This window comes from Phoenix dactylifera, chromosome 2 (assembly GCF_051530095.1).
Source record: "Phoenix dactylifera cultivar Ajwa chromosome 2, Ajwa_hap1_PhDact_Kaust_v1.1, whole genome shotgun sequence".
NCBI lineage: Eukaryota > Viridiplantae > Streptophyta > Magnoliopsida > Arecales > Arecaceae > Phoenix > Phoenix dactylifera.
Window position 1 is genome coordinate 6,015,925 of NC_143191.1, and position 24,231 is coordinate 6,040,155.

At 40.5% G+C, this 24,231-nt stretch overlaps 4 protein-coding genes across 5 annotated transcripts; 1 reads left to right on the top strand and 3 right to left on the bottom strand.

The window, feature by feature from the left end:
• Positions 1 to 652: 652 nt before the first annotated feature.
• LOC148714522 (F-box protein SKIP23-like) lies at positions 653 to 1,447 on the bottom strand. Its single transcript, XM_088717209.2, has one exon. It carries the CDS (start codon positions 1,445 to 1,447, stop codon positions 653 to 655), a length of 795 nt encoding a protein of 264 aa, XP_088573335.2.
• Positions 1,448 to 9,567: 8,120 nt separating this feature from the next.
• On the top strand, positions 9,568 to 14,845 carry LOC103704415 (Ribosomal protein L18e/L15 superfamily protein). Of its 2 annotated transcripts, XR_015975026.2 has the most exons (5): positions 9,568 to 10,043; positions 12,410 to 12,493; positions 12,584 to 12,673; positions 14,252 to 14,611; positions 14,736 to 14,845. XR_015975026.2 is itself a non-coding variant. In XM_039131737.3 (4 exons), exons 1-4 carry the CDS (start codon positions 9,606 to 9,608, stop codon positions 14,498 to 14,500), a joined length of 861 nt encoding a protein of 286 aa, XP_038987665.3. In that variant the 5' UTR covers positions 9,568 to 9,605; the 3' UTR covers positions 14,501 to 14,845. The 2 variants fall into 2 exon arrangements, 1 of the variants encoding a protein (XP_038987665.3); XM_039131737.3 differs by having other exon boundaries at positions 14,252 to 14,845.
• Positions 14,846 to 15,510: 665 nt separating this feature from the next.
• LOC103704350 (histone H3.2) lies at positions 15,511 to 16,142 on the bottom strand. Its single transcript, XM_008787601.6, has one exon. The coding sequence runs from the start codon at positions 16,028 to 16,030 to the stop codon at positions 15,620 to 15,622; it is 411 nt and encodes a 136-aa protein (XP_008785823.1). The 5' UTR covers positions 16,031 to 16,142; the 3' UTR covers positions 15,511 to 15,619.
• Positions 16,143 to 18,374: 2,232 nt separating this feature from the next.
• LOC103704349 (actin-3-like) lies at positions 18,375 to 21,974 on the bottom strand. Its single transcript, XM_008787599.6, has 5 exons — positions 21,835 to 21,974; positions 20,284 to 20,354; positions 19,784 to 20,177; positions 19,086 to 19,699; positions 18,375 to 18,854 (listed from the first exon to the last, which is right to left on the bottom strand). Exons 2-5 carry the CDS (start codon positions 20,341 to 20,343, stop codon positions 18,789 to 18,791), a joined length of 1,134 nt encoding a protein of 377 aa, XP_008785821.1. The 5' UTR covers positions 20,344 to 20,354; positions 21,835 to 21,974; the 3' UTR covers positions 18,375 to 18,788.
• Positions 21,975 to 24,231: the final 2,257 nt, after the last annotated feature.

Below are 24,231 nucleotides of genomic sequence, written 5' to 3' on the forward strand. Positions count from 1 at the left end.
TTACTATGCAGATTACTTTTTCACAAGAAGAATCAACTTTGAAGTATCCTAAATCAAATGACAATAATTTCTCTCACCAGCATAAAATAGATCAACCAACATTAGTAATTTAAAAAATGAATTTATACTTTTAGCTAAAAGAATAATGAAGATATAAATAATGTGAAGCATAAAATGGCATACATGGATCTAAACAAAATCAAACTTACATATACTTTTTGAGTTAAGATCTGGGGCAAACCAGCAATATTGACCATGTCCAACGAACCACGGGCATGCTATGTACTCATCTTGACCATCACCAACACGTTTAATCCCCCTATGATAAGTCAAATTATACCTAACTTCAGGATCAAAGGTACCCGGTTCGTTAAGGTAGATGCAGTCTTTTCTGCACCTATCGAGACCACTCAACATAAAAGATGTGCTGCAATTTGAAGACAAGAATAGTGTGGAGTCACCAATAGTTCTCATTTTTTCCCATCTCGGTCCCTTCTCTACGTTTAAGCTATAAATTTCAAAGGGCATCTCTGGATATCCATCATCATCATCATCATCATCATCAACAACATCCTCCTCCTCCTCATCATCATTATCTTGCTCCTCCTCATTTTCCTCTTCGTCATTGTCTTCTTCCTCCTCTTCATCATTATCATAATGCACTGGGCCTGCTAGCAAGCTTTTCATCACACTCAATAAGACAGTAGTGACATGTGAAGAAGTAAGGCACTAACAATTCTCTGGCTCGGATGAAGTTGTTGCTACCATTGCCTATGTTATATTTTGCAATGTTTCCTCGTAGATCAACTGCCAAAAATCTTTCAAAGCAGTATGAGATATACTGGATCGCACTGCACAGATTAGTATTAAGTAGTGTCCAATTATTAGCTCCCGGCCTGCAATAAGCAACTTGCCGAGATCTAGGGAGAGTAGCCATCACTACACAATTCTCCTCCCAAGGGGCTGATGACAAGATGGCCTCATCAATAAAAAAATCCCGCATTTCTTTTAGTGCAATAGGGCCACCATCCATGCAATGAGAGATCCAATGCCCACCAACCTTTGAGACCTTGAAGCCTGAGGCTAGTGCAATCTGCTCAGTAACTGGTGGCAATTGGACTTGTGCTCTTGTGATTGGGTTGAGAAGCGAGATGGCACCACTCTCATCCATCAAAACTAACCAGCCTTTAGAAGCCCCACAAAGAACTTTCTCCCTTGCCTCAGGTAGAGGGAAAGTGACGACTTGATTCTCATAGAGGCTATAGAAGGATATACTCTTGGTGTATGGATTGTATGGCAACATCAATACAGGAGGAAATCGGATCTGAGGAACAGCGGCACGCCATACACAACAAACTGATCGAAATCGAACTTTGTCCACACAGCAGGGCAGCTTGTCGCTAATTTCATTTAGAAGCTCTAGTGGGAGATCCGTCCAGTTCGGCATCGCTCTTGCTGCCATTGATGTATCAAGATGAAGAGAGGAGTCTAGGTTGGAATTAGGATTGCTCTTTTCTTTTTTTGGGTAGTGGCAGTGGTAGTGAGATTGGAAGGAGAGGATTCATGAGACAAGATGGAGATATGAACAAGTGGCTTTAGGAGATATGCCTCTCGCTATTCGACAATGGAGTGACGACTGGCAAATAGAGCCCAATATTGGCAGTGGGGTGTGAAAGAATGCATGAACTCCAACCAAAAGGATTGAATGCGTACATATAAAGGTAATAATATCGTGGTATTAAAAGGAAAGAGGGAAAGCGGAGGGTTTGGACATTTACTGCTAAAATTTGGGTTTAGTCCCACATTGGGTTCGGGTGAAAAGAGAACTTAAGAGCCGTTACAAAAATAAACCATGTACATTGATAGCATGCAGGTGAAATTTAGAAAAGACTGTTGCCTTATGTCACACAAATGCAAATGAATGGAAAGTCAGGTTTAATGATGTTGACGTCACCAAATAACAAGTTGTTTTTATTATTATAATGGTAATAATGACCTACATTGAAGCGATTCAGCCAACTTTTGGACTAGTTTGGAAATATAGAGGGGAAGAATGAAAAGCTTATGGATAGGCCATCGACGATGCATTGTATCTTGTGGATGCATGTATAGAGACTCCTCTGTGAGAAGAGGAATTTGTTTCTATATTAATCTATATCATTCTTAAGTACATGGTGCCACATCACTCCTCATCACACATGATGGCATATGTTGACAGATAAAGAGCCTTTATGATGCAAATTAGAAATAAAAATCCAACATCTCATACAAAATTTAAATGCTCGCACAAAACATACTCATGCAATCGAAAGATGGATATTCTAGCAATAATCTCTCATAGTAAAAATATAAGCTTTCAAATGTACAATTGATTAACACCATTTTTTGCTACTTACATCCCCTAAGTTATTGCACATCTAATTTGGATGAGTATATGTCTTCTAGAGACTAATTTGGACGAGTATATGTCTTTTAGAGACTATCATAGATAATTTTATATGAGCTATCCAAATATGCTGCCTTTCGAAGCTATCTAGTTAGACCATCCTTGCAAAGTGTCATGCCCAAGAATGGAACTCAATACCATGCTATATACATGCAAAAAATCAGGATTTAAAAGCTTTTTAAATTTAGATTTGAGAATGTGGATAATCATTATTGAACTGAATGATAAAAGGAGACGTGCAATATGTTAGGTTCTAACATAAAGATTGCATTTTCTTTATACCATCTTATGCTGGTAAGTATCAACATGCATATATCTTATTAAGATGCCTATAAAGAGTTATTAAGACATTAAATTGGAAGATTTAAAATTAAAGTTCTTAAAAAATTTAATAATGAGAAGATGCATATCTTTGGCATTCAAAGCAAGAACTTGAACAATGATATTGGAATTTATAAGTGCAGCTCATGAATGGCCGTGAAGATTAAGATTTGAAGGGTTAATATTATAACTGTCACAAAATTGTTTGAAGCAATATTAAAAATGTTGATTAGCAACTTCTAGGAGTCTCATATTTTTTTCATAGGTTGGCTTTGTTAACTAACTAATTGACCACAAAAGCTTAACCGTATAGGAAAAGGGTAATCAATATATATCAGGCTCAATATGGTGATCACTAAGTGATAATTGAGCTCATATGGAGTGATAATTGAACCATGTAGCATATACCATGCATGTAGAGTGATAGTTGAGTCAATATTGACTAGAATTAGAATAACAGATAATTAGAAATAATTTGATAAATAATTAAATTGAAGAAAAGTTGAACTCATAAATGCTAGCAAATTTGAGGTCTAATATGATGTTATCTAACCAATTGACCCTAAATGCCTAAACTTATAAGGAATGTGTCACTACACCAAATATGGTCTACCGTCGCATTTTGGACAATGTCAAAAAAAATAAAAATGTCATAATAGATGAGTGACATGTTCCACCATTTTTCAAAAATATCATAACAAGCACCGTCGCTTTAACCTTAAGCTTCATTTCTGACAAATACTGGTGTAGGTCATAAGCTATTCCCATGTTTGTCATAAACATCATTATTCAACTTTAAAAGATATTATAAATATCGCTAAAAAAGATATAAACTTTTAAATATTCAGATTTGATGATAATTATGCGTCACTTTAGTATTATATTATGATAGTTACTGATGCGGGGTCGGAACCCCGACACCAGCCCACACACCGGCCGAGCAGGGAAAGCATCCGCGTCCTTGCCGAGGTATTGTCCGCTCTGGGATTGCCGCTTCGGGTCTCGGCGGGAGGTCGCCCAGGGCCGTGGCCCAATGACAGTCACCACCGAGCCCTGACGGCGCGGGGGGCCGCGGAGGTACTACCCCTACCCTCACGGTTTTGTCCTACAAAAGGGCCCTCGGTGATGAGAGAGTGCTGGAGCAGCTCAACTCAGAGCACGTGGGTATTGTCCGCTTTGGGATTGGCGGGACGTCGCCCAGGGCCTTGGCCCAATGACAATCACCGCGGGCCTTAGCCCTTTCCACCCGCACGGTTTTGTCCCTCCTTAGAGGGGCCCTCGGTAAGGAGAGGTTATTGAGCCCCCCATTTAAGGCACAGACCTTTCCGCTGATTAGCCGATGTGGGACTAAACTGGGAACCCCATCCCACAACACAGCCCCCCCAGCGGGAAGGTCTGTGCGTGGCCGGGGCCCTTCCTCTAGCGCCATCTGATGCGGGGTCGGAACCCCGACACCAGCCCACACACCGGCCGAGCAGGGAAAGCATCCGCGTCCTTGCCGAGGTATTGTCCGCTCTGGGATTGCCGCTTCGGGTCTCGGCGGGAGGTCGCCCAGGGCCGTGGCCCAATGACAGTCACCACCGAGCCTTGACGGCGCGGGGGGCCGCGGAGGTACTACCCCTACCCTCACGGTTTTGTCCTACAAAAGGGCCCTCGGTGATGAGAGAGTGCTGGAGCAGCTCAACTCAGAGCACGTGGGTATTGTCCGCTTTGGGATTGGCGGGACGTCGCCCAGGGCCTTGGCCCAATGACAATCACCGCGGGCCTTAGCCCTTTCCACCCGCACGGTTTTGTCCCTCCTTAGAGGGGCCCTCGGTAAGGAGAGGTTATTGAGCCCCCCATTTAAGGCACAGACCTTTCCGCTGATTAGCCGATGTGGGACTAAACTGGGAACCCCATCCCACAACACAGAATCTGATGCGGGGTCGGAACCCCGACACCAGCCCACACACCGGCCGAGCAGGGAAAGCATCCGCGTCCTTGCCGAGGTATTGTCCGCTCTGGGATTGCCGCTTCGGGTCTCGGCGGGAGGTCGCCCAGGGCCGTGGCCCAATGACAATCACCACCGAGCCCTGACGGCGCGGGGGGCCGCGGAGGTACTACCCCTACCCTCACGGTTTTGTCCTACAAAAGGGCCCTCGGTAAGGAGAGGTTATTGAGCCCCCCATTTAAGGCACAGACCTTTCCGCTGATTAGCCGATGTGGGACTAAACTGGGAACCCCATCCCACAACACAGCCCCCCCAGCGGGAAGGTCTGTGCGTGGCCGGGGCCCTTCCTCTAGCGCCATCTGATGCGGGGTCGGAACCCCGACACCAGCCCACACACCGGCCGAGCAGGGAAAGCATCCGCGTCCTTGCCGAGGTATTGTCCGCTCTGGGATTGCCGCTTCGGGTCTCGGCGGGAGGTCGCCCAGGGCCGTGGCCCAATGACAGTCACCACCGAGCCCTGACGGCGCGGGGGGCCGCGGAGGTACTACCCCTACCCTCACGGTTTTGTCCTACAAAAGGGCCCTCGGTAAGGAGAGGTTATTGAGCCCCCCATTTAAGGCACAGACCTTTCCGCTGATTAGCCGATGTGGGACTAAACTGGGAACCCCATCCCACAACACAGCCCCCCCAGCGGGAAGGTCTGTGCGTGGCCGGGGCCCTTCCTCTAGCGCCATCTGATGCGGGGTCGGAACCCCGACACCAGCCCACACACCGGCCGAGCAGGGAAAGCATCCGCGTCCTTGCCGAGGTATTGTCCGCTCTGGGATTGCCGCTTCGGGTCTCGGCGGGAGGTCGCCCAGGGCCGTGGCCCAATGACAGTCACCACCGAGCCCTGACGGCGCGGGGGGCCGCGGAGGTACTACCCCTACCCTCACGGTTTTGTCCTACAAAAGGGCCCTCGGTAAGGAGAGGTTATTGAGCCCCCCATTTAAGGCACAGACCTTTCCGCTGATTAGCCGATGTGGGACTAAACTGGGAACCCCATCCCACAACAGTTACTAAATGTCACTTAAATATGTTATTTGTCAAGCTATTGCAATGTTTGTAAGCATAGCTCTAATATTTCATTAATATGACTATAACTGAAGCAACAAGAAGTATTGCAACACCTATAAATATCATGTTATCTTCATAAGCAACATCTATAAATGTTTCTTAGAATTGTTCTATCTACAACTTTTTTACGTTTATAAGCATCATTATAGATGTTTTAAAATGTTGCTAGAAACAAAGCAGTTTAGCGATTCGGTCACATTTTTTACATTGCTTTAGGTGCTTTTCTTCTCTCTATTTATCATAATTAATAACATGCATAAACTTATTTACATATATATTAGAATTTAAATATATAAAATTCATATAGTTATTCCAATATCACTTCTATTCAATACACTAAATCCACATTAAATACACATTTTCAATTTGTCATCCATTTATACTACTAAAATTGAATCCGAAAAGTATCTAATGTCTTCACACTTTCACCAATCCAACGATTGCCAATACTAAAGCCACCACCAAGTACCCTCCTTATCTCCTCCCCCATTACTCTCTTCATTCGAATCCTCTTCTGCGATCACCACCTTCTGGTTGCCCCTTGATCTCTTCCTCTCCAAGTGCAAGACCATCCTTCACCTTCCTCGGCCTCCTCCACTTCTACCCCTATCATAATAGAACCTTTACTTGAGATCTTATCTCTTAGGCCATCATTGCCTCGCACTCCCTCCTCCCTTCTTATCATGGGGAGATGCCAACCTCCTTCGTCTCAGGCCCCCCTAGTTGAAGATAATTTGTCTTAGGCCCTCTCCATCTCCTCCTACTTCACCAGACAAGTCTACCTCCATCCTTCACTGCCTTGTCTCCTCCCTCCTCGCACACTTTCTCACAAATCCGAAGTTTTTCTCTAGTGCCACCTCATCTCCCTTCACTAGCCTCTTCTGCCTTGACCTCCTCCACCTCTCCTCTCATTATGTAGACTCTCCCATGCAACAGTCCAGATTCGAGCAGTTATGATCCTTGTGATTGTGGATTGTTAGGATTATTTAAGATATTTTGCATTTGAGAATTAGGATTTTGTAAAACCTAAAGCTTGTTATCAATCACTAGCATGAAACCAAGAAAAAAAAAAAGAGCAATCAAGTGAGGGAGAGAGAATAGAGATTACCTGTTATAGTTGGATATCGGTCAATTAATTTTGTTGTGGTAAGTGGCACTAAGTGGAGGAAAGAGAAAAATAGGAGTGATCTGGGTGGCATGGTGAGGATGTAGGGTTCATGAGAGAACAAAAAATATAGTGAGAAGGAAAATAGCTATACTAGGAAACTTCAGATTGTTTCTTTGGTGAAAAATTGGACAGCCATATCTTTTATAAAAAATTCAAATGCGACAGGAGTAACACTAGCAATATTTTTTTCTTTTTAATAAATCTATCATGATGTTTAATAGAGTAGTTCTATTGCTACATTTATAAATATAATAAAAAGCATAATATTACAATATTTAGTAAAAATCATCACACTTGAAATTGTGAAATCACATCTATGGTGACATTTATAGATAAACATAGCTACCAAATATTTGTGATGATCTTTAAAAACGCCACAGTAATAGATGTTGGAGTGGATTTTTTTTTTTTTTGGAAAAACTAGTTGGAATATATTATATTTGGTATGGTGCGTCGATAACATATATCAAGCTTAAGAGGTTTTTCCTTTTTTTTCACTTTCTCCTATCTTTTCTTGATGAAGTATATTTCTTTCATTTATTTAAGATTGTCAATCACTTAGAATGTATAAATTTGAACTTGAAAATGATCAAAACAAGCTGGACCATGAAATGCTCATTTTGTTTCCTAATAGCTATCAATAAACCTCATGTCCTATTGTTGTATACCCAGTTTTGAGCATCTACTAGATAGCAAATGAAGAAATCTTTGAACATGAACTCAAATGGCCTACCCACCGGTTCTTGTCCTTTGGAAATCTCTTAAGCTATACAAAGTTAAAAGTTTCCTGAGCTTAGCTCGCTCACTTTTGTATCATTGGAGAGAAGCTTGAATCCTTATATATATAAAAAAAAAAAGAATCATTTGGGATTGTTGGATGGCAGCTTTGTGTTGGGCAATATAGAGGAAATAAAACATTATATCTTTAATGATAAACAATAAATAATGTTGCAGATCTTATATCAAACTTGAGGATGGTGAGAGATTGGGTTGGCTGCACTTCAGAGAGGAACAAAGGTTTGATGCCCATCTTGTATGAGGACCACATTAATCAGTAGTTGCACTTAGATCATTAGATGAGATAGTGGGTTGAGAAGGTCACGCTATATTAGAAAACAAATATATCCAGCACATAAAAGCCCTTTTGGATAAAAAGAAATTTCAAGTCATCGGTTGTAACAGTCATCGGTTGCTCCCATTTCATTCTCTTAATGAAATGAGAGTTGGCATTCCCACCATTCTTTTTAAAAAAAAAAAAAAAAGAGGAGGATGAACATAAAGTTGAATGGATGCAAATGCTTTTGGACTTGCCAAGTTGGCTCTATAGTTGTCTCTATGATCAAGGCACTAAAAGTTATCTTATTTAATAATTAAAAAAAATAGTTAAGACTTTCCATTCTTAGGCTTGCTTTCTTTTAAATTGTAACCCCATATTTATCATAATTTAACTCAAAAAAAAATTATTAAATGCACATCAATTTTATGGTGATGTAGTTTGGTCATCCAGTAAGAGTTTTTGGCCAATAAATGGTTGTTGTGTATAGTTTACCATCTAAAGACCACATGACATTTAATTTGTCAGAGCCTTGCTTTGTGTGTGATCTTTTATTTTTTTATGACGATACATTATTATTCAGTAGAGGGAGCATTCGGTTGATGGCCTACTTTTGATAAATGGAATATAGTATATTAAAGTTTAAATTCATAAAGTACTTTTATCCCATTATATATATAGCCCGAATGTATATTTGATTTTTAAACCTTTGAGTCATATGGAGGTTGTTAGATTTCTATAGTTGTATTTTGATCTTTTATCTTTTATAATAATACAAAATTTTATATTGTTTTATATTTTTGTTATTTTTGTATGTAAATGTGATTTTTTTCATGCCTAGTTATTATTTAAAAGATATTGTACCAAAAGATGGTTCCTTATGCCAATTATATGATAGGTTATTTCGACTGATAAAAAGGTTATATGGAAAGAGATTTCGAAAACATCATTTGACTTATACTCTTTTAAACATACTTGTTATAATGCACTATGGCCACACATAGATGCTGAAAATGGTAGATTTAAAATAATTTAACTAAAATTTAAATTATAAAAATATCTCAAAATAATTGATTTATAATAATTAATTAAATTCTAATATATTATATCTCACCTATGGTTGTAGGTTTAAAAGTGTATCTCCCCCTCCTTAGAACCCATATACATTAGAAGTTTTGGGATCCTTTTTCTCTGGCATATTTCAAATCTTTCCAAAAAAAATCTAATAAAATTTATTTTTAGAATTAAAAAATTAAAAATTATGTTATTTTTATATAATTTAAAGATAAATAATTAGGGCTTGAGCTCAAATTAATCTTTTAAATCAAGAAGGTATTCCATTTCCGCCGTTGGATTAAGCTGAGTCAACTTAAACTTTAGTCCGCCAGCGATTTTAGATCCATTTTCAGAATCAAGCTCGACTAATCGTTTTGAGTCTGATCAGATCAGACAGTTAGCGTCTTCCCCATTTCATCAACTTGCAGTGGACGGCTGTGATCCTTCAGCATTCAACCCCTAGTTCTCCTAAACCCGAAACCCCAAACCCAACCCCCGCGGCCTAACGTTCACGATGTGGCGCCGCCTCTCTCTGGTCTCCAAGCTCAAGCCTTCGATCCTCCCTCAAACCCCCATCCCCCGACCCCTCTCCCTCGCCGTTCTTCCCCTCTCCAGGACCCTAGCGCCACCCGCTCCGCCTCCGACGCCACCGTCGGCGGCGGATCCTTATGGGGTCTTTAGGGCTTCGTACGGCCAGGTGGCGGGGATGGGTTCCTCGCCGGCGACGGTCAGCCTGCTGAAGCTGAACGATCTGAGGAACAACGTGCCGAGGAAGAAGAAGAAGCGAAAGGGGCGGGGGATCGGGTCTGGCACGGGGAAAACGGCCGGGAGGGGGCACAAGGGCCAGAAGGCGAGGGGAACCATGAAGTTTGGATTCGAGGGAGGCCAGACCCCGCTGCGCCGCCGCCTCCCACGAAGGGGGTTCAAGAACCCATTCAGCCTCACCTTCCAGGTGATCAAATGTTCTATTTTTCCAAAAAAAAAAAATCGCTCGACTTCTTCCTAAATCTGATCATTTTGGTGTGATTTTTGGTAATAATGTTGGTGGTGGAAGTAGTATAATAGATCGGGAAATAGTCTAGGTGATTCAAGAATGACGTTCTCGGATGAGTTATCTTAGCTGATGGGTTTATTCAGTAAGTTCGACTAAAAAAGATTTTTTTTTACTTGCGGAATTAGCGAACAACTTTGGTTTGTCTCTGATAGTATGCTTATCTTGGGTTTAAAATATGCAAACTAGACATAATGCGCATTGGGCTAATATTATATTGTAATTTGTTAAGATACTTGGATATTGTTCAAAACTTTGTCAGCATTGTTGGTGCGGAGATCCATAGCTGATAACTTATTTGCACTATTATGCAAATTTAGCTTCAAGTTTGGTGAAAATGCTTATAATAGGCTGAGCAGTATTCCGTGTCATCGGTCACTTAAGGTGCATGACCAGATCAACTAGTGTCAACTGCCATTATAATTGAGATGGGAGATGGTATATTGAGGATGAGCACCTACAAAATATGTTGGGAGATTGAATTACTGCTGGCCAAGTACTTTCAGTTACGAAACTTACTAGGAACATGAGAAGGCATGTTTGGGGCGAGTTGTGTTGGCAAATAACTGGTAATCAGCGATATCGGAAAGAAAAAAGTATCAACTGCTCTTGCTTAGAAGAAAGATTGTTCTACTTATGTGTATGCTGTCTAGTTGTTGTCCTATATAGGTATGGTATGTCTGTAACATTAAGTTGCAATAAATTTTTTTTTTTAATGGAAATGAGAAGGTAATATGATGTAATTTAGATGTAATCAATAAGGATAGAAGGATCTAGGAATTGAGTGAGTTAAATAACTAAATAGGATTTAAGCCACTCGATCCAACTACTGGGAAGGCAACATAAGAGAGGAGCTCGCAGATGGTGCATTGGGCATGGTTCAAGTGAGCCATCGACAAGGGGGACACAGAAGTGACAGTGGAGCAGGGATTTGGGTCTTGGAAAGTTAGGGAGAAGGGAGAGGGGCGGTCAGTGACATGGGAGCGAAGAAGCTGAGCTCTTGCGGCTACTTTTCATGGCCTTCTTCTATGGAAGCCACTTAGTTTGGGTGGAGGCTGAGAAAAAGGGTAGGGAACAGGTGGATTAGGTGGTTGAGATGATGGGCGGGGGTGGAATTGGATGGTTGGAAGAGAGAGGTGAGAATTCAGGGCTAGGTTCTCTCCTTGGTCAAAGAGTAATGGAGGAAGAAGCAAACAATAGCCCTGAACGCTTCATAGACATAGTAAGACCAAGAAGCCATATAGGCAGAAAATAAGCCTCAACTGACAGTAAAATTTTGTTAGTTCATGTAACCAGTGCTAGATAGATTCTTGTCCATCCATCAATGCACCCCCCCCCCCCCCCCGGGCCGAAAAAAAAAAGCCATGAAAAAAACAAAAAAGTGGACATGTTCCTCTTGTTGTGATGTGTCAGCTTGTTGGAATATGCAATGTATTGAAGACAACAAAGTTCTCAAGCATGCAACCGAAAATAGGAACAATAGCCATGAAAAAAAGAGTGATTCAAAAAGGTTTGTATTTAGTATATAGAGACTACATTTCTAACACCTCATAGTATCATATTTATTAATAATGTCTTTCTGATAAGGTCATAAATCCCAATTTATTGCTCTTGGTAGGTCAAACACGATATCGTGTATCGTATCCAACTCTTATATCCGAGTCCATGCAATATGATATGGAGGCTATTTCTTAGATTTTTATGAGATTGATGTTGTCATTCCCTTCATCTCTGCTTTTGATTTCCATGGAGGTAGAGCACTTAGTTACAAGCTTCTTTCTTGGTTCCTTTAGCTATGTTCATAATTATTTTAGTGTAGTGAGCTATTACTGGCTCCTTCATGAGCATGTTCATCTACGAGAACCTCCTCGTTAACTCCGTGTTCTCAATTTTTACCACTTAGTGTAAGCTAACTGGGTAAGTGTATCTTTTCCTTTTGCAAATGGCTGAATAGTCTATATTTTGGCTCCTCACATCCAACTCATTTTATTCATCGTATTATTGTTTGTGGTAGCTAAAAGATCTCTCACTGATACCCAAAAAAAAAGATCTTGCATTGATTCACAGAGTGGTTATGCTTATTATATATTATTTTTTTACTGATGGAAACAATGGTTGATCTGATTGTTATCATTGTTAGCAGAAGAAAGATACTACATGACTGAGTATGCTATTAGTTTTGCAGGGCAATTATCATACTTGAGCCATTTCTGTCCTTACTCTTAACCTTGAAAGTTGTTCATTTTGTTTTCAATTTCTTTTAACAGCCAGTAGGATTGGGAAAGATTGCAAAACTCATAAATGCAGGCAAAATTGATTCATCAGAACTGATAACAATGAAAACTCTCAAGGTACTAAACTTTATCATTTATTTTCACACCACAGTGACATGTCATATTTGTATTAACTTCAAAATATTCTTTTATATTCTGTAATTATAGGATACAGGTGCCATAGGGAAGCAGATAAAAGATGGTGTTAGATTGATGGGTCGTGGTGCAGAACACATCAAATGGCCAATTCATTTTGAGGTAAACCTCCATTAGCAGTTATTTTTTAGTGTCACAGTAAATTCTCCATATTTGCATATCGCTTGCTGATCCTTAGGTTATTTCCAATGAAATAGATGCTTTCATCCTTTTGTTCTCATAGGCTGTTTGAATATGGCACAAATAGAATTCTTGAACACATTAAATAAACAAGATGCTAACCTCCAGAAATAAAGATGACCATCATGGATAAGCTTCTATCTGTTGCATGTATCTATCATGACCTATTCTTCCAGAAATGTGAGCTTGTCCCAATTTGCCCTCAATTTCCATCTTAATTTTTCTTATGTTCTTGTATATTGCATCAGTGTAGATCACTCTCCAATGTTAGGTATTACCAATAATTCCTTAATTGCAGATAGGACCATCTTATATCAGACATTCTGATTTCTCTTGAGCTTATTTCAGCAATTAGTAGGTGATATTAGCAGTTAACTTCATTAACCAATTTGAAGTTCCTGACTGTCATTTATAAATCAGCATCAACCATTAACAAATTTCTAATATATTACAGGAGTTTACAATCTTTACTTTTCTTTTCTTTTCTTTTTTTTAGAGAAACTAATCTACCATGTCTTATCCTGATTTCAGTCACAAAATAGGCAAGAACCTAAGTTGAAGTTTTAGGAAAGCCAATTCAAGAATTTGACAACAAATTCAATAAAAGCCAGCCTTTTCCTGAGTCTCAATCCTAAATCTACAATCAGTTTACACTGTTGAGTCAATGGTCTGTCGATTTCATTTCCTTTGGGAAGGGAAGAAACTAAAATTTTCCTAGAAATTTTATTTTATCACATGCAGGTGGGTTCTACTATGCATATATGGTACCACGTTGCTAGGTAAGGGTGAAATAGGCAAATTTCTTTGTTTAATTTAAAAGTAAATAACGGCTGAAACAACTCTAAAGTGCAAACACCAGGAACCTCTCTTGGCTGAATCAATGGCTAAAATTAGAACCTTTAGCACGAAGCCTCCTCAAGATTGGTTTGTAACCTTCCAAAGCTACATAATGTTTATATCTTTTGAAATAGGAATTTTCAACTGTATATTTTGCATTTGCAACTCCATTTTAATCTGATGCACCCATCTCTAGCTGTAATTTTTCTTTTTACCAATAACCTCGTCGTTTTATGATACATCCTGGCCTTAAACATTGCCGGTTATATAGGTTTTTAGTCTCACCGGCATCTGTTTGTCGTACATGACTTATAGCAACTCATTTTCCTTTCTTTGGCCCCAATCTTGCAACATTAAATTAGCTGTTTACTCATTTCTCCCTTCCTCATGGTGTGTAGATTTAGTTATTCCAGCTCCAAGATTCATGTGTAGTCTCTAGCCATCAATCTTCACTTCTATGTCATTTTGATTCTATTTTTTCACTAAAAACAATTATAATAGAAAGCAAAGCCAGGTGCGCCGCGTACTACATTACATGTAGTGCACACATTAGCGAAAAATGTAAGCTGCCCTAGGAGCAAATTTGCAAGAATAGAATGTTTTTTTCTCATCTGCAGACCAATATACTCTTTAATTGGTTGATATGCATGCGATCTAATGCAGGTATCAAGGGTGACAGCTAGGGCAAAGGCTGCAGTAGAAGCTGCAGGTGGGTCTGTGAGGAAGGTGTACTACAACAAATTGGGATTCCAGGCACTGCTCGAGCCTGAGTGGTTTGCCAAGAAGGGACGCCTCTTACCAAGAGCTGCCAGGCCCCCACCAAAGCAGCGAGATAAGGTTGATAGCATCGGTCGCCTACCTGCCCCAACCAAGCCAATACCTTTTACTGCAGAAGCTCAAGCAGCGGCCTAAGCACAAATGACACAGAGACAGTGGAATGCAGTATTTGCAGATGGATTTCTGAGGCTTCCAAAATGGCAGTCGAATGTCTTGCCAATAGATTTGTTAAAATAATCGAGCATGGTCAGCTTCTGCCATCCACATGTAGTTTGTTCTGAAATGGACATTTTTTTCCTTATTGAATCCATCAGCCTGAATTGTTGAGTTCCGTCTAGTTTTTTTTTTAATTAAATTTTTGTTTTTCCAGTGGATGTCTTCAGGAGGGGGAGATGTACGAGAGTTTAGCTCGGTTAGATTTACGAGAGTTTGTACAAGTTTTTTTTCTTTCATAAACATGGCAATATACGAGATTATCCAGCTGTCAAGTCAATGATACGTGTGTTATGGTGATTGGTGCTTGCGCCCCAGAGTGAGGACGGACAGTCCACGTCTCACCGTTGGAGCGCGATGACATCCTTTGTCAAAGTGATCGGGCCCAAATACTTTTTTTGAAAATTTGGAGAGAAAAAAAAATATTTTTTTAAATATTTTTATTAAAATATTTTTATTATGAAAAGAGATATGCTTATAAATAGAAATGCAAATAAATAGAATCAAACCAAGTCATGACCAGATCAACTGAAAATGCAGCTGTAGAGATAAAGCTTTATAGAGATAGAGTAAATAAATATATATAAATACAAATAGCATATAAAAAATTAAAAAAAATACTCTAAAATATATTTATTCTTTTAATTTAGTACTTATTTAATTTAAAAATAAAATAAATATTATAAAAAATTTATTTTATTTTTTTCTTCAAATCCTTTCATATATAAAAAAGAAAAAAAAAATAGAACCAAAAATTTTTCCTCCTATTTCTTTTTTTTTTCTTTTTCTCTCCACTAAAAACTTTCAAATATCAAAATTTTAACTTTTCCTCCCATCCCATTTCTTTCTCCGCAATTCCACATTTTCAAACAGAATCTCTAAGAAGTTGTGTTCCAATGGAGTGAGCATACGGTGAAGATAACAGTCTTAAATATAAGAAAGAAGATCATTTAAATAAAACACCATCCAAAATACAACTTCGCTATATTTACTACAGCCAATCATCACTTCATCTAACCGAAAGATGAAATCAGACGGCGCTCAAGCCCTCTCCCCCCTGATCCGACGGGCGAGCTGAATGTCCTTGGGCATAATCGTGACTCTCTTGGCATGGATCGCGCAGAGGTTGGTGTCCTCAAAGAGCCCCACGAGATAGGCCTCCGCCGCCTCCTGGAGGGCGGAGACGGCCGAGCTCTGGAAGCGGAGGTCGGTCTTGAAGTCCTGGGCGATCTCACGGACGAGCCGCTGGAAGGGGAGCTTGCGGATGAGAAGCTCCGTGCTCTTCTGGTACTTGCGGATCTCCCGCAGAGCCACCGTGCCGGGACGGAAGCGATGGGGCTTCTTCACGCCGCCGGTGGCCGGGGCCGATTTCCGAGCGGCCTTGGTCGCCAGCTGCTTTCGAGGGGCCTTGCCGCCGGTGGACTTGCGGGCGGTCTGCTTCGTTCGGGCCATCGAGAATGGATGGAAGGCTAGGGTTTGGGGATCGAAGGGAAGAGAAGGATTCGGACTTGAATTGGAATCGAGAGATTTGAAGCTGGGATGAGGAATGAGGGTGAAAGGGAGGGGGTTTAAGTAGAGGGAAATGAAGGGCGCGGGAGCGGGATCGGGGGCCTCGAGGGGTTTGGAATTCGGGGAAATTTCGGGCGCGCGTCATCATGAAGCGTCGGATATCATTTGATTGGATGGTCAGGATCTCGTTTGGAGGCAGCACGCGGATCGCGATCCGTGGCTCTTCGCAATAGGCGAACGATCTCGGCTTCATGAGAGGAGCCCGATTCGGACGCGGACCCAACCCGAATCGAGACACAACCCGAAGAGATTAGATTCACACTAAAAATTGGATCAGATTTGAGTGTAATTCCGAAATGCTTTCTGGATCATCTTCGAAGGAGAAGCGATCATTTTCTTCTTTTCGTTCATTGTATCTTGAGACTGGATGGGATCAGTCTCATACTGTTCCAAAACCACTTTTCTGATTGTTCAAAGTAAACTGAAAATTAATAAAACTTGAGTTGGCTCAGATAATTAAGCCCAGCAGGCAGTCGTAGGCCCCTTGAGATCAAGGATCGGTGGCTTAAAATGTCCGGTTCCTCGTTAGACCCTTAGAGTCTGTAGATTGGTAGCTGAAAATGTCAAGCTCAGGTTTATAGGTATGAACTTCAAAGACAGACGTTTGGATCACTAAGGTGATCTTAAAGCACCAATGATTTTTATCTCGGGGTAACCTGATTCCCGATGTCTAAAATCACTATGTTTGGAATGTTACATTCAAGTGATTAAAAATCCTTGGGCATCCACCGGTAATTTGTTTGTTATTCGATAAGAATCCAAAATCACTGACCATATACTACCAAAAATATTCCTAATATATTCCATAAAATATATTTATTAATCATATAAATATATATTATAATATAAATATTAATATATTAATTATTAAATATATTAATTATGCTTCAGCACCCTTCTTCCATCGGAATCCATCATCGCCGGCATTGGTACATTGTCACCGTCGCTTGCTGGTGAGTCCCACACCATTTTCGAGTTCTGTGGGCGAGGAGGCTACCACCTAGGGCTGTTGGGGGTGTTGCCCCTTTCCCTTTCCTCCTTTGTTTCCTCTTATGCATGACCGAATCACCACGACATCTTGCCACCGATTGCACCACTGCACCATAGGCCGCGCCACAAGTTGCACGTCCGTCGAACCCTCTTCTCTCCTTGTTCCTCTCCTCTCTTCCTTCTCTTCCTCCTTCCCGTTTTCTTCTTCTTTTTAAGTTTTTTATTTATCTTCCCATTTTCTATTCCCTTATTTGTTAAATTCAAAAAAAATAATTTCTTTTCCCCTTACTCAGAGCTAAGTTACTCTTTGGTTGGAGACCTTGAACTGCCCCGGTACCCAAGCAGCATACTAGAATTGAATCTTCATTTGTTCCTCTACTAGCTAACCTGTTCGCCAATTGATTTGCCTATGGATAAACATGGCTTGCAAGAAAGTAATTGAGAATCGTCTTAGAATGGAATAATGTCTGCAACAAGAGAATGCTTATAAAATAGGTGTTCTCATAGTTATAATTCTATTTGATCTAGCCTGTGGTTGTAGTAGAGTCACCTTCTAACAACATTTTCGGGTAGTTTAATTTATAAATAGGTATTGTGAGGCCTTTCTGAGCAGCTCTTAGTTCTGCTGAGCATTGTAGAAGTATGGAAAACTCGACCCTACATACAATATTTGGCCTATGTGATCTCTAATATGATTCCAAAACCAACCTCACCATCCTACCAAGATGCATCAAAACTCACCTTCGCTACGCCACAGGGAGGGGAAATAATTGAGCTCTCCAACACCTGTGAGCCATTAGTTCTGGTGATCGACAAGGAGAAATCATAGAATTCATTTGCGAAAGCATTGGACTATGTGATATACCTAAATGGCATCATATTGCTTACCTCGAAACATTCATTCCTGGCAAACCAAAGGAGCCAGCCAACGTAGCAGAACTCAGTTTTATTTTGCTCTGCAATGCGAGGGTCTGATAGGAAGGCCAGAAGGATTTGCACTGTAACAATGGTTGGGATGTTGGAGCCAATAGCCTTCAATTCATTCCACAGATGCGGCTAAATTGCAATATATGAGAATGTGTTGGTCTTCCTCGATACCTAGCCAGAGGCCACAATTGATGTTTTGACGGAGACCCCTACAACGAATTCATCCCCCCAAACCAACCTTCCACCAGTAAATTTTAATTCTAGGAGCTTGCACAAGTTTCCAAACCCAAGCAAAACTGTTACTAAGAGGTAGCATAACAAGGTAGTAAGAGGTAGCATAACAAACCAAACACAACCATAAATACAGAATAAAGTTTATCCCTCCCAAGCTGAGACAGAATCAAAGTACCAATAAATCAAATAAAAGAAACAACATTCCAACTGCTAATGAATAAAGTTCACGAACCAAGCCAAAATCCAAAAAAAACTACCATACTAATAGCCTACAATGTGGCTGACATAGATAAGGACAGAGCGTGCTACTATTCTTTTCTTCTTCTTTTTCTTTTTTCCACTCCATCCACCAGTAATAACTAAGTTGGCAAAGTTCATATGCAACTGAAGCAAATATAATCATATTTTTAGTAAAACCACATCTTAACCCAGCAACCCTGCATGACTTCGACTCAAAAACCGCCTGGACTTGACTGACCGACACTGGATCTCAGAAGCACTTCCGGTGGACGATTGCAGGACCACATTCATCATACTCTTCCTTTGAAATCCACATCTGTCAATTTGAACACAAAGTAAGATGATTACTAAGCTGAAAATCAGATACCAGCAGCAATTGCTTAACATGAAAAAATTATTATCGGAAGTTTCTTGGAGAAAGAACTAAATTGGCGATGAGGCATCTGAAGTTCTCATGCTTGGGGAAAAAGGTAAAACGGGTATTGCTGCAATTATTATGGTGACCCGAGGAAAGAACGTAAAACGGGTATTGCTGCAAATATCTTACCTGCTGGAAGGTGCTGAGGGATGCAAGGATGGAACCACCAATCCAAACAGAATACTTCCGTTCAGGTGGAGCAACAACTTTAATCTTCATGCTGCTAGGAGCAAGGGCCGAGATTTCCTTGCTCATACGATCAGCAATACCAGGGAACATGGTTGATCCTCCACTGAGCACAACGTTTCCATACAAGTCCTTCCTAATGTCCACATCGCATTTCATGATGGAATTGTAGGTAGTTTCATGGATTCCAGCAGCTTCCATTCCAATGAGGGACGGCTGGAAAAGAACCTCTGGGCACCTGAATCTCTCTGCACCAATGGTGATGACCTGCCCATCAGGCAGCTCATAACTCCTTTCTACAGATGAGCTGCTCTTGGCAGACTCCAACTCCTGCTCATAATCGAGGGCAACATAAGCAAGTTTCTCCTTTATGTCCCTAACAATTTCCCTCTCTGCAGTGGTGGTGAAAGAATAGCCTCTCTCAGTAAGTATCTTCATCAACGCATCAGTGAGATCACGGCCGGCAAGATCCAATCGAAGGATGGCGTGAGGAAGTGCGAATCCCTCATAAATTGGGACAGTGTGGGTCACACCATCTCCCGAGTCAAGAACGATACCTGTTTAGAAGTGTAACCAATTTCAGTTGGCATGCAAATGGATATGAAGGATTTGATTCAGACCAACCTCATGCTGATGCATACCAGTTGTACGACCACTGGCGTATAGTGAAAGAACTGCTTGGATTGCAACATACATGGCAGGTACATTGAATGTTTCAAACATGATTTGGGTCATCTTCTCTCTGTTTGCCTTGGGGTTGAGAGGGGCCTCAGTGAGCAGCACAGGGTGCTCCTCAGGGGCAACACGGAGCTCATTGTAGAAAGTGTGATGCCAGATCTTCTCCATATCATCCCAGTTATTAACAATGCCATGCTCAATGGGATACTTCAAGGTAAGGATACCTCTTTTAGACTGGGCTTCATCACCAACATATGCATCCTTTTGGCCCATGCCAACCATGACACCAGTGTGACGAGGTCGGCCTACAATGCTGGGAAAAACTGCCCTTGGCGCATCATCACCAGCAAATCCAGCCTGTGCATAGAATAGTCAACAACATAAATATAGTTATTCACAGATTGTAAATAAGAAACAACAACTGCCCCCGAGTCTAATGGCTTGATGAGATAAGCTATCAAACCTTGACCATTCCGGTACCATTGTCACACACAAGAGGTTGGATATCCTCGGCATCAGCCATTTGCTAAAGTTCTGCAAAAGAAAAGCAAGAGTCATATATCTTACTCGATAGTTCTGCTACTTATATATATATATGACGCCTAACCTCTTCACTTTCAACTTTTAAAAACCCAATTTCTGTAATCAAGATTCTAACGTAGTCATGAGCCGTCATAAAGACCGGAGTGCTGGGAGATTTTATATTTCTACATATTATGAATGCTTTAGAATACAAATACAATGCTGTTAAAAGTGGACTGCTACTTACCTGATAAAGATGATAAAAATGGCATCTTTGTGCAGTATCCTGGTTTCAAGTGCTCGCTGGCAGTGCCAGACCCGTACCAGCACACAGCAGCATAACACTTATACAACTCTTTCTTAAATTTTTAGTTAAAAAGGGTTTGGATCTCCTTTCTTTAGAAAAAAGTTTCCCCCAGTGATGCACACGTGCTGGTACATTCCATGTCAGCAGGTAGCAAGCAAGAATCGCAAAAACGAGTCCTTTATTTTATTTTTTTTGTAATAAAGAATTCTTCGTGCTACTTGGCACGGGAAACCCAGTGAAAGTAATTAAGAGGGGAAAAAACTTAAACTGCATCAAAAGTCTTCAACTTTGACAGGGCATAGAGCAAGAACAATTTGGTAGACTGATAGCCAATCTAATTATCACCTATCCATTCTAAAGATTAAATCACGATCATTAATAAATTAGGGAAAACTCACTGCTTCCTCCATTACGCGTCAAAAAAAAAAAAATCACGAGATTGTATGAGCCACTGAATTATATTCCAGGAACAAAAATCAAACCCTTTACAAAAAAAAAAAATAGCTAACAAAAAGAATTCACCGACTACAATGTTAGCTTTTATCTATTTCTTCACAATAAAACTGCTAAAAAATGTTAATAAAAAAAGTTAATTGCAATCGACTATGGAAAAAAAAGTGGCACGCCGTCGCTATACAACATAATAACTCAGTGGATCGGTGAAAAATTTCGCATGCGTGCATAAGAAACATCAAGCCATCGAGACATCAGACATATATTACATCAAAAAGAGACATCAAACGGATCATCAAAGAGAAAAAAATCAATAAACATTGTACTTCAGAAGCTAGAGTACTAAAACTACCAAAAAGAAGAAAGAAAAAACCTCTCTCGTGGCGCTAATCATGACATAAAAATAGATCATCCTCTACTTCTACTGAAAATTCTTTTTGATCTAACTTCCAATCAACCTTGGGAAACCCCAGATCCATCCATAAACCCCCCAAAAAACGAATAGAATGTCCCACTCCAGAAATCGAAAGCACGTCAGGTCCACAATGTCCTCTTAGATCCGGAAAAGCCGTCGAACCATCAAATTATGATCTAAAATTAACAGATCTTTAAACAAAACCCTCGCCACGAGAACCGATCATCAATCAAAGCCTAAGAGTCTACAGATCAACTCAAATCCACATATATGATCAAAGAACCCAGAGATCGCAGAACAAAAGGAGATGGTCTCACCTTTCAGCGAGGATGAGAGACGAATAAGAGATCGAGGCCGGACTTCCCTTTCGAGCTTCCTCCGCTTCCTGAAGGCGGAGCAGAGAGGAGAGCGGAGGCGAGAGGAAGAGCGACGCCAGGGAGGAAGAGCTCGTATATAGTAGCCGACTTAAATACTTCATTCTTTACAATTGTGGGCCCCGCGGTAATTCTGAGCTGTCTGAATCATGGGTACGTGGCGAGAAAACGTGGCGCTGCGGATGGGATTTCCGTGTTCGGTGTAGCACCGGGCGGTGGAGATGAGTCGGTCATCGGGGAAGGAATCATTCGTACCACGGGGGAAGGCAAAGGGTACGCGGACGGACGGGCGTCGATGAAGGTAGACCGTCGGATGGATCTGGGGGGAATTCGGAGCGTTGGATGAAGACTTGCTGGAAAGGGTTTGGACACGACAGTACGGAAGCCGGTGAGAGGGACGTGCGGTCGGCATCCCACACTGTTATAAGCCGACGGTCCAAGCCACCATGCCTATGGACCCGTTCCATTTTTTTTTTTAAATCGGGTCTAGACTTACTGGATTAAAATCCAATTCGATCCAACTTAATAATTTAAAATTTAGATACTTTTAAATTTCTAATCTTACAATTCGATCTGAACCTGTAAAATTAGCTTAACTCAAACCGGATCCGACCCGGGTCCAAATCAAATCCGAATTTTTTATAATAGATCTGGATTATACATGGACCCGATCCGACCAGAATGACCTATTCAGTCAAAAATTATAGTTGTGGATTCGATCCGATTCGATCGTCTATTGTGTTAGATCTGCGTTCAAAATTAGGACCCAAATAAGATTCCAGATAAGGTCGAGATCACTCATGATCCAATTCGACCTGACCCATTTGCACCCCTACTCGTTTATGTATACGATTCATTTCATTTTTTTTCTTTTTGAGAAAAAAATAATATACCTAACACCTGTAAATTTCTTTTTTTTTCATTATTTGGTTGGATGGACACTAATATTTGGAACTACATTTTGTTTGACAGAAAAGCTTGAGTAGTTATGAACTTACGACAGCATTTTTGAATTATGTTACTTTATATTAAGCTATAATTATTTTTATGTTTTATTTGGGTGTCCTCTTTTTTATTTGTAAAATAGAGCAGAAATAAATCCAATAAAAATATAAGTTTGAAAGGAGAAAGAAAACTTATTTCAGAAATAATTTGATAGGAGCGAAAAAGCTAAGCGACAGTCGGCGAGAACGCCTGGTGTGATCAAGTTCCTAGCCGTTTCAATTTCGTGCGACCGAGTGATACTTTCTCCGAACACCTGGTGTGCTGTGACGATGGCGGATCGGAGCAACAATGCCTTACATCAGAGAATTTCTGTTTTTTTTTTCATTATTTAATATTCTTATGATAGTGCCGGACCTTAATAAGAAAACTTATAGAAAGTAGCGGTAACTTTTGGAATCCTTGTATTTGAATGGACCATATAATGTCTTTTCCACATATCATCTCCTGCCAAAGAAAATATAATTATAATTTTCTTGGTGCACAAATGCTCATAGAAAACATGTTATAATGAAATTGGAAGTAGTCATGCTTGATTTTTGTCTACTTTTGCTTATTCACATAATTAATGCGAGGATTGGATAGAGTAGATGGCAATGGGCTTGTTTGGATGGTGGCAATGGTCATGGGCTTGTTTGATGGGGGACTAGGTCCTTCACATCCCATAGCATGGGAAATGACTGTGACTAGGTCTCTTCCCTACTAACTAAAAGCCTTGCTTGATTTACTTCCTTAATCTGTCCACCCATTTATTCAGAAAGATCAACTCTTGCATATCTTCCAATATGCTCATATCTAACCTTATTCTTCCAAGCATTACAAAATCCTTCATCCTCATCAGCATTCTCAGCTACATTGTTATTTATGTGCTTGTGTTATGTTTAATGTACAGCACTATCATCGACACTTTTATGTTTCTTATTTCCATCTTGTCATTTTTCTCTGACTCTCATAAGCATGGGACAATCTATTAGAAGTCTCATATAATAACTGCATGTCTGTAAGCTCCATCCTTGTTTCAGCATCTTAAATTCGAGTGCAACGACCTCTAAGCTTCGGGGTCTATTGCATAGTCGGTATCGTGAAAGAACATCAATCATTCTTTTGTGCGAAAAATATAATCTGAATCTTTTAGCAACGAGACTTTCGGTGTCGGAATCTTTTAGGGTGGACCATATAAAACTATGTGCAGTTCCACCCATTTATTTCCAATTGGACTATACCTAGCAGTTGTGTCCTATACATCGCCCTCTACTCTCACTTACCTGTTTATATTTTTTCTTTTCTTTCTTTCTACTTGCTTTCTCTTGCACATTAATCTTCCTTCGAATAAATTTT